The sequence below is a fragment of the Camelus ferus genome, chromosome 1, assembly GCF_009834535.1.
Source record: "Camelus ferus isolate YT-003-E chromosome 1, BCGSAC_Cfer_1.0, whole genome shotgun sequence".
Taxonomy (NCBI): domain Eukaryota; kingdom Metazoa; phylum Chordata; class Mammalia; order Artiodactyla; family Camelidae; genus Camelus; species Camelus ferus.
Window position 1 is genome coordinate 45,133,226 of NC_045696.1, and position 10,815 is coordinate 45,144,040.

Genomic DNA, 10,815 nt, shown 5'->3' on the forward strand with positions numbered 1-10,815 from the left:
GATTTTTAAGTAGACCTCTCTGTATATGCCTATCTATGCATTGACTCACATACATAAAAATACATACTTTATATATAATATACATACTGTGTGTATTTCAATAAATATATGAATATGTATTCACATACCTAAAATATATATTCAACAGTATCAAAGCAAAGGCACAAATATAAACACAGGATTTACTAGGGCTATAAGGATTTTCAAAGCCATTCATTATTCTTGGAACACTCTTGCAGGTAAAGTTTCCTGACTCTGCTTTAATTAAAATTTCCAGCCAAAAGGTAACAAAGAGGTATTAGGTCAGCTAACATATTTCCTGCAAACAAGGTTCAAACCAGCCTCTGAAACCTACAAAAGAAATTCCACTGAAGCAAATGGAAACTTCAACAGTAAGGAATTGTGCCTATACCGAAGCCGACTTTCATTATAAAACACACCTCACTTCACGGAGCATTCAGTTATATTAAATCAAGAACTGTACCTGCAAAGTGAAATATCCTATTTCTTAAAGACACTGTAGGAAGCCTGAAAGAATCCCTTGTCTGTGCTCCTCAGGTACTGTTGTAAGAGATTCCTTACTGCAGTTACTTACAAGTACATCGTTAAGATAAAAAGTATCTATGAGTTCTTTGGGTTCTCTTCATCTTAGTTCAACAAATCAATCACTTTTAAGTATACAAAAGTATAAAAATGTGTACAGCAGAAAATGTTAAAAAAAACATTAAAATAATATAGAACTCTTTCTACACAGAATATTAACTGGGCAAAACAAGAAGGTTAGCATATAATTGGTTATGAGTCTAGAAATTAATCATAGTACGATTGGGGGGAAACTATCAATTCTTCTATGGTTTTCAAGGTTTCTTTAGAAGACATATAAAACACATCATTCAATAATTGGAAAGTTGTAATTAAGCTGTCAACTGTGTATTCATTTGTTCACCACCTTTCTTCCAAATGAGAGTGGAACTTCCTTCGGGGTAGAGAGCATCTCCCTCTGACTGGTCTATCTCTATCACCTAATGTAGAATCTCACAAATATTTGATGGAGGAAAGGGGGAAGAAAAGGAGGAAAGGAGCAAAGTAAGGAGGAACTTCTCAGAAGTAATATCACAAATAGTATATATGTGTATCTCTATATTGAATAAACCTGTCTACAAATGAGGACAAAGTTTGGAGAAGGGCTTGATCATTTCAAACATACGGGGTAAAGATCATTTTGATTTACTTCTCATGGAAAGAGGAAGAATCATATAACTCCCTGAAGCAGTGTGCTTGAATCTGCATACTAAGAACACAGGCTTGAGAATCAGTCAATCTTGGGATCTTTCCCTGTCATTAACTAGCTTTACAACCTTGGACCACTTTCTTCTGGAAACCCCTTAGGATGTTACAACTCTTAGAAGTGGAGTGCTCTGCACACAGTGGGCACTGACAACTTTTTAGGATTTCTTCTCCTTCCACTTTATACCACAACACGGCAAAATACCTGCAGGTTTTGCAAAAGTACAAGAATTAGGCCAAGGCACTGACCTCCTTGCTGGGGATCATGAAAAGTTCTTTCATTTAGTTCCTAAAGTTCATCATACTACCTGAAACCCTTAAAAAGTCTCCTGTTTTGTGTAGAAAAGCAGCAAATAAGGCTAATAAGTCCAGATCCTTACTCCTGACGTGCAGTCAGTACACTGGTACTCAGCTGATCTGGAATTTTTTAAATAGTAGAATATTTAAGAACTATTTTTGGGATCCCTAATGGAAAACAGTGTGAGCTTAATTATTTAAATATTAACATGTGAAAGAGCTAAAAATTTAGTTGGATATTTTCAAAATGCTTCTTTAATTACTAGGAAAAAGTCAGCATCTCACAAATGCATTAAAAAAAAAACACCTTAAATAAATGCCCAAGCAGAGTAGATAAAAATAGCACTGCAGCACCATTTAAGTCACAGTATGTTTTTAAGATGATCTTAATGTAAAGGTTCAGAACTGATTTCCATTTCAATTTGTTACTTAATTATGTACTTAACTGCTAGAAAACCTGTTAAAATATATATTGCTTATTCTACAACACACAATTTTAAAACATTATTTTAAACATTACAAGTGTTACATGTCAAATCACTTCCTGACAATCTAACATTAAATTTACAAGTTCCCTCAAAACTGCTCTGTGTATTTCCTTATTCTCCTCTTCTGCAAGTGGAATTTACAGTTATCTAACAAGGACTACCCTTCTACTTGTCCTCAGCCTTTCCCTTCCACATTAGGGGATGCCACTTTATCAATTATTTCTTCTTGCCTTACATCGTAAATTACTCCCTACCTACATTCCTTCCCCTCAAACCACAAACTTCTCCAACAGCACACCCAACACACATAAACTTATGCTCTGCTCAAACCCTCAAGCTGTCCATCAGAACTTTCTTTTCACTAGTTGTCCCAGTTCTAGAACAATTTTTTAAAATAATCCACATACTTGTTTTAATCTAGCCCCACTACATAAGCAAAACTACTCTGAAAGATCAACAACAGCCTCTACTCAAGACACTCAATGACTTCTCAAACTTTCATCCTGCTTGGTTTCTCCACTTGAACTTGATCTTCGTTTTCTCAGAATTTGAAACTATCTCCTTAGTAAAGCTATCTCTACCCAGGAAATCAATCCGGCTCTGATTCTTTTTTATCTGTCTCATCTGTCCTTTGCAGGATTCTCTTCCCTTCACTGCCATCTAATTATAGATACACACCCCAACACAGCCCAAAGTTCCAATCTCTCATTTTATCTCCAGCTCCCACCTTCTATTCTGCCTTCCAAATCTCTTGCTGGCCATAGCTTGAAATGCTGCCTCCATGACATATCTACCGAACATATGTCTCCAACTTCAACTTCTCTCTTTAACTGCACATTCAATTTTCTGACTTCAAAATGGATTTCACTCTGGCATGTCACACTCAACACGGCCAAAAACAAACTTACCATGCACCAACTCTCAAGCTTCCTCTTTTTCTTCCTATGTTAATAAAGACCATCACTGCCTTTAGAGTCAACTAAGCTGAAAACCTCAAGAGTCACTTTCACTTCAACTTCTCTTTCATCCTCTATCTCTGAAGGGTCACCAGGACCTTAGATTTTACTCCAAAGTGCCTCCCACATTTGAACCTACACTTGCTACACCTATGTCAGTTCTCTAGCTCAGCCCCTCATTATTTCTTGCCCAGTGTGTTTTAATTCCTCTTGATCATTATTTCTACATTTTAGTTTCTTTCCTCTTAATCCATCCTTTCGAGAGTCAACAGAGTACTTTATCACAGCAGAGCCTTGACTTTCACTCTGCTCAAGGATTTCAATGATTCTGTCTGCCAAATAAATAAAGTCCAAATTCCTTGACAAAGCAGTCAAAGCCTCTTCACCTTTCTCTATCTTAACTTCTCTCACTCAGCAATCTCCCTTTACTCATCAATCCTTCAGCCTGATGTGTCCTCCACCTCACTGGAATCCAATCCACTAAAGAATAGCTGGGTGGTACCTCCACCTCCTCCGAGCTGCGTGCTACACCAGCGTTTCACCTCTAGCACGCAACATTAACATCCACCACATACCACGTCACAGCACTTTATTTAGATCATATTACAGCACTTACTACAAGATGACACGGTTATTTAAAAACCTCTATCTTTCCACACTTGGGATATGACAAATGAATGATGAAATCAATAGATAGCATATAAAACAACAAAAGAAAGGAAGAAGTTGGTTCAAAATCTGAATAGTTAAATTTTATAGGAGTTAAAAGATTACGAACTGATTAAGGCTTTTGTTAAATGTATGCTCTGTATCACAAGGATAAGCCCAGGTAACTTTTGGGAGGATTCCTTTAACTCTTTGACTTTATTCAAAAGCTTTTCCTAGAAGTGACAAGTGCCCAGCTTTGGGATCACTTCATTTATTTAAGCACAAATTCAAAATCTAATTCAGTACTAAACAAAAAATTACCCAGGCACTTAATGTGCTAATATCTATCCAAGTCTACGAGGGCCCATGATTCTACTAATATAGAACAACCTCAGTGAGGAAAAGCAAGTACGTGAAGAATAATTCAAATAAATGATATTCCCTGTTCCAAGGGCCCAAGGACAGTGATATTCTCAAATCCAATAAACACAAACAACAGACATCCAAAACCTAAGTTTTACTCCATGTGCGATATTTTTCAGAGGTATGAGGAATTCAACTTAGAAAAGAATACTTACTCTTATCTTTTCATAGCTGTATATAACAAGCATCTTGACTGACAAAACTTTTAAATATATTACGGTTAAAGTGAAATTATAAATGAATGAATTATATTCCAAGCTTGACAAATGTACTGAATGTACTGAGGATAAAAGGCAGGAAAAGGCTGTGTGGCATCATCACTTTTTAAATGCTTTTAAAACTCTTTCAGTCATGTGATTTCAAATAAATGACAAGGACAGCAAGACAAAAACACAGGCAGGTACTCAACTTGCTTTGCTCTCTGGCATCAATTAATGATGTCTTAATTTCCTGAACATCCACGTGAGCTCAGTACTTTTAGTATCTATTAGATGAAAAGCTGTTTCTCCCATTTTCCATCACCTGGCTAAGATGCTTGTAAAAACCATGCTCAGGAACCTCACATTAATAAATTATCATTCCTAACATACTGATTAGCAATCATTTCCTTACCCTCACCTCAGCATTTCCAACAAGAGTACAGTAATGCTGTTCCTGAAGGCAGTGGCCAGCAGAATCCAGACAGGCTACTGTCTGAGCAGCGGCCAGAAAAACAAGGTGGATGTTCTCTGCTCTGCTCCCCATTACTCTGCTCCCCCTGTACTTTGTACAGGTCTGCACTACAGCCCTTTCCAGACTACTGGCAATCATCCATTCATATGCCTGGCTCTGGTGCTGGTCTCTGAGTTCCTTGACAAGTCAAAGGCAAAGTTATAGCTTGCCCAGCTTTGCAGCCCCAGTAATAAGCACTTAGTAGGAACACAATACATCCTCAATAAATGTTTAGATGTTTAAGAACCTCCATCTCTCCAATGACTCAGGAATAGACTTTACATTCTAGAGTGTATTTGAACCTTGCTATGTATTCAGGAGTAACAGTTCTGCTTCTATACTGAATAGGCATCCACTGGCTTGAAGAGTTTGGAGTCAGCTGTTGATGGATGGAGCCAGGACTAGAAATATATCTAAATGAGATGCTCCAGTTTATGCTCCTATTCTTTCTCTCAATAGATGTATTAAACTAACTCCTTGCCACTAATGTTTTCTTAAAAAACACTTTACATCTTACAAGGAACACAACTGAGCAATTACTCCCTCCTACTCTCAGTGACCTTGTACAGAAAGCCTAACCTCTGAAAATGCAACAGTTAGCTGGAACTGGAATCTCAGTTGACTATTTAAAATTCTAGAGGCCAGGGAATGGTGAAACTACATACTTACTAGATAGTTCCCTTATGGTCTAAGACTACTTCATATTCCCTGTGAGATAAGTTATTTTACTTTGCAGGTAGCTGAGACACACTGTACCTGTTCTCAGATTTACTCTTTAAGATCTGATCTTGTTGAAGAGGCTTCATAAAGAAAACATGCTAAATACCTACCCCTGCCTTTTACATAACTGTCAGTTAGATTTGAAAGCTACTATCTTCTGTTATTCACAAGCTAAACTCACACTATGGCAGTTATTTTACAAAACAGTTAGGTAATGTGTCAAGGGATTAGCTTTTGGACTAATAATAAAGTTCCTGATGTAATCACCGGGACAGTGTTGATATTATGAACCACTTCCTTCAACACTGACAAAGAAGAAAAGATAAACACATGTGGGAGATGCTTCTGCATTACACCACTGAATGAAACATATTTCCAATTTGTAATTATCAATGCCTTTTTATTACTGTGAGACAGGGTAGCAATAAACATACTGGACTCTTTTATAATGATTTATATAATTTCCCTCTACAAAGCGCACGGATGCATCCATAAATGAACACAAAGATCTTCATTCCTGACAAATAATGAAGACAAATAGGGAAATTCACACAATGCACCTCTGCCAACATGCATACCCGCATTCCACTAAGTATAGACTTTAGATAATCTATTTCCTCGTGAGTCAAGTTTCTCAACTGGAGAGGCTAAACCCAAACCCACAAAAGGGTTAATAAAACAAACAATGGCAGAAGCTTAACTATCAAATGACCATCTATTTTACCATAACCCACAGTGAAATCATTAAAAGTAGATAAAACTTAGGTTACAATCAGTTACAGACCGAAATTACACACACAATTTTTCATGTTTCAAAATTAATGACTCTAGATTAACTACAGTTTACCACTTCCTTATATAAATCTTTTTCATTTGATGTTCATTTGATTCACTCATCATTGTACAAATTCTGACCACTCAGAGAAAGGGCTGTGGAGGGAGGAGCAGCTCCCTGGTAGAATCTGATCCATTTTTTGCCCACTCATATAACAGATAAGTTAAACAAAAACCTTGAATTCCTTCTCTTATGCCCAACTAATGATTTCAGCATGAAAGTGACCTTAAATTGCACACTCCTTAGAAAAGCAAAGACAGCTAGTATTGAGCCTGCCAAATATATACAATTTTTCCAACTGCATGCTCCTCATCCTTAAGGATCCAACACTAAAATCAAAACCTGACCTCAAGCAGCAAGTTGCAATGTTCTGATCCTATGACATCATTCTGTCTGGAGCACTTGAATATCACAATTCGAATAAATTGGCAGAAGCTTAAACAGGTCACACTGAAGCCCAAAACTAAGGATGTTTATCTGACAAAAACTGTCTGGCTCTGCATTCAGCACCAAGTGGCCATAGAATGACAGGCCTGTTGTTCATCCACCTATCTGTACTTTCCATAAGGATAAATGAAAACAAAGCAAATCCCATCCCCTTCCTGTATTGCTAATACCACTGACAGTGGTTTTTTTGTGGCAAATATTTGTACACAATTACAAAGCAAAGTAAATGTGACTTCATGTCTTGAGTACATCTCTACAAAGGAATTATTTTTTTAAACCTCCATTTCTGCAGTTAGAACGATATCAAGAGTCCTGCATCAACTTAATTTATAATTAGCCCCAAAGAGCTATGAAATAAAACCATCAGGTGTTACAACCCTTTACCCATATACAGGGGACAGCACTACTGCCTCAAAAGCAAAACTATTAATTCTGCACAGCAGCAAGCTACGCCTTAATTACATTTATTTCATAACCCTACTGAGTAAGACAGGACACTGACAACTAAACTCTTCTCAGCAGACCCCTGTAAAGTATTCAGGTTGCCTAGGCTTCTTTGGGTACTGACATCCAGCTCAATTTCTTCTTGTAAAATTTCAGTTCATCTGAAAGCAACATGCAGAAACCACAGAGGTTTCTGATACTCTCAGTCCCACCACCTCCATCATAGATTTTCCTTTCACAATAAACAATGTGCAATCAAAAAGGTTTCCTGTTTCAAAATGGAATAGATGAAAAAAACTAACTCTACCATTAACAGCAACAAAAAAGTTTCTTAATGAAGATGAATTCTCAAAGATGAAAATGGAATGGAAACTCTCTCAAATACTGCTTCCTCACTTAAGGACTAATCTGGTTTTTTCCCCGGTGAACATTCTCACCTTCAGCATCACACTTTGCAGCCGTCATGAGTGATCCATCAGAGACTTTTCTTACATTACTTGTTTGTAATTTTTTGTTATCAAACAGCAACACAACCTTACATAAGGTGTAACAAGAACATCCAAACTATTCTATGGCTGTGCACCCACAAAAAGCAGCCAATAGTAAACACTTTGCATATCTGAGTCATAGAGGAACTCTGAACCTTGAAGAGTAGGACAAAAGAGTAAAAAAAAAGACAAGTCTTTTGCTCTGAATCCAACTTTTCAAAACACCCAAGAGTGGATGTAAGAAAAATGGTTGATCCAAGGCAAAAGACTGTTGCTGTAACAATAATTATTATTAATTAACAATACAAATAAAACTGGAGAAACCATATTGAGGTGAACTGTGCTGTGTACAATACAAGCATCATCAGAAACAACTTACCACTTTGTCCATGAGTTTCCAAGTTTTCTCCACAGTCCTGCGATCTGCTGCTGCTTGCTTAGGGGGTCCAACTGCATCTTGAATGGCATCAATAATACCCAGAATTCGTCCTTTTCGGGGGTTTCCTCCTCGACCACCAGGGTTTCTGCCATTCATAGAATTTGCCATCTGGAGTCTTTGTTCTTTGAAAGGGAGATTAAAAAAACAAAGAAAGAAAGAATGAAAGAAAAAGAAAGAAACAGAAGTTAGTTGGTCATGAAAATATTTACCCAACAGAAAACAGGTTAACTTGTAGCCACTACCTACTTCTCCATCAATGAGAACAAAATCCAGGGTCCCAGATTTAACTTTTCAATAGCGTGTGACTTTGCACTCTCAATCGTACACACAACAAACAGGTGTAGGAGCAAAGACTTCAGATTTGTTTTTGGAACACTAAGAGTTTTAAAAATGCATCCTTCTCAACACTGCAAGTAGCGAAGGCTTGATTAGTACCCAACTCATAATCACAACAACAAACTCGTATAGATTTTCTCCAACTAGAAAAGAACACAATGTTTCTTCCCCTTCCTGCCTTAATCTCAATTCAAAAGACTAGAACAGAAGCCCCTAGAAAACATTTTGGGAGCCTCACTCAAAAACTGCACTTTCACTGTTAGATATGGCTAAGTCATATTAACGTACAGATTATTCTACACGAGCATAAGGGGCACATCTGTTGTCAACAAAGGCTTAGGATTTGGATTTTCCCCGCTAAAACCACCAAGTACGGACATGTGAACATGAACACACGAACACACAGTTCTTAAATCAACGCGGGTGAGGAGTTGCCCCCAAGTTAAGAGCCAAATAAACCAACAAATAACCCATTTTAAGAGAGTGAGAAACTGACAAGAGCGGGTATAGAAAGGAGGAGAGTTCACTTCTTTAGCTCCTTGCCTCTCCTCTCACCCAAGTTGGGTGGGGGTAGGGGGTCCAAAGCTTTGTTTCGGGACATCTGTGCCTCCTCCCTGCTCGGGTCCCTCCCCTGCCACTCTCGGACCTCAGCTGGGGGAGGAAGGTGGACAGAGAAAGGACAAAGTATCCCCTCGCGCCTCCAACGCCCGCAGCCCCGACCGTCTCAGGCGCTCCGCCTTCGGCTCCCGGGCAGACGCGCCTCTCGGGCTTGCCTACAATCCCAGCCGCCCGTCTCCCTCCACTCCCTCTTCCTCCTCCCCCGGCCCTGCCCGGCTTCGGGCTTTAAATACCCCTCTTCAAACTGTGACCGCGGCGGCAACGGCAGCTGGAAGCCGGGGCTGTCCCCTCTTCTTCCGTGGTCCGCGCCCGGCTGCCCCAGGGCCCCCTGGCCGGAAAGCAGCGTCGAGCCTCCCCTGGCGCCCCTTTCCCTCCTGGCCTCCCGGCGCCGGAGCTGCCCAGGGACACGCGTGTGCACGGGTCCGGCTCTACACGCACGAGCCCAGGGTGCGTGGGTAGCCAGGGGCAGGGAGTGTGTAATTGCCGTAAAAAAGCCCGCTCCCGAGGAAGGAGCTACCCAGAGCGCCGGCCACCGAGACGGGGAAACGCAGCAATTACCGTCAAGCCCAATCCACGCCTGCTCTCCCCTCCCGCCCGACTCTAGGGGAGGCCGCGGGACGCCGCAGCAGCTCCAGCTGGAGGAGGAGACCACTCGCTGACGCCCCACCCCTGTAGCAGACACACACAGAGACCCAGGCGCGGGGCGGGGCGGGGGTGGGGCCGCGCGCGACTGGGCCAATCCCGCGCACCCGGGCCCTGCCCGACAGCGGGCGGCGCCAATGGGTGGGAGGCGCCCGTCCCACCCGCACCACCACCCCGTCCACGTCTTCCACAGTACACAATGGCCCCAGAGGAAGGCCGCTCGCCGCACGTCCCAAATGGCAAGGGATTCGGAGGGAAACGCGGGGACTGGACTCACCCGAGAACGAAAGTGGAAAAGAGAAAGGAAATGGAAGAAAGGATGCAAGGCACTAGGGAACTGACCAATAAGGAGTAGGCGGGTGGGCGTGAGCGTTGGGAGCCCGGGCCAAAGCCGACTCCGGCTAAAAGGCGGGACTTCCTGCTTCACTCGCCTTCCTAGTCTTTTGTCTCATAGCAACAGAGTAGTGGCTGGGAGGGTGTTGCTTCTTCACTCTGGGCGGGTCCCAGACTGAAGAATTTCATCTCCCTAGGGCTGCCAAACTCTTCTACCCAGGACAGCAGCCAAACAGGTCTAAGGCCTTGCTTCTTGTGGGCTATCAAAAAAGAGCAGCAATCACCCAGCTTCTCAGATGAAGTATAAACCTTTCATGGAAGAGACTAGGGTTAACCCCTGATTGCCAACCAAAACTTCCTGAATCTCTGAGGGTCTCCCTTTTACTGTTCTAGAGGATTTGCTTCTCAAACATCAGGATGATGAAAAAGTAGACAGTTGACAACGCTGGCCAAATCGTATCTACGGATTATGCCAGAGCAATAAAAGAACCAGACCATGGGAATTGCTAATTCATACATTGCACCTTTTTATTTAGTGGAAGATAATGTATAAATGACTGAAGAGAAAACAGCTTTCGTATTTTGTCTGAGTCACCTTTACTTTGTATCTGCCATTCTCTCCCAGCATTTGTAATCTCTCTGTGGCCTCATCCCTATGCCTTTAGAAAGGCCCACATCCGGCTATTCTTTAAAGTAGAAGGCT

At 40.9% G+C, this 10,815-nt stretch overlaps 1 protein-coding gene across 4 annotated transcripts in view; it reads right to left on the reverse strand.

Annotated features, from left to right (window-relative positions):
* The window catches only part of CBLB (Cbl proto-oncogene B), a 191,717-nt gene extending 181,891 nt beyond the window's left edge, over positions 1-9,826 (reverse strand). For 3 of the 4 annotated variants that reach the window (XR_004319476.1, XM_032478415.1, XM_032478397.1), the window contains exons 1-2: positions 9,696-9,826; positions 8,124-8,305 (exon numbers count right to left, since the gene is read on the reverse strand). Coding sequence is in view for 3 of the 4 variants with exons in the window: in XM_032478415.1 (XP_032334306.1) it covers positions 8,124-8,291 (168 nt within the window). In the remaining variant the exon portion in view is untranslated. Of the gene's footprint in view, positions 1-8,123; positions 8,306-9,370; positions 9,675-9,695 lie in introns of those variants that run through there. The other variant, XM_032478406.1, reaches the window with a different exon arrangement.
* Between the last annotated feature and the right edge of the window lie 989 nt (positions 9,827-10,815).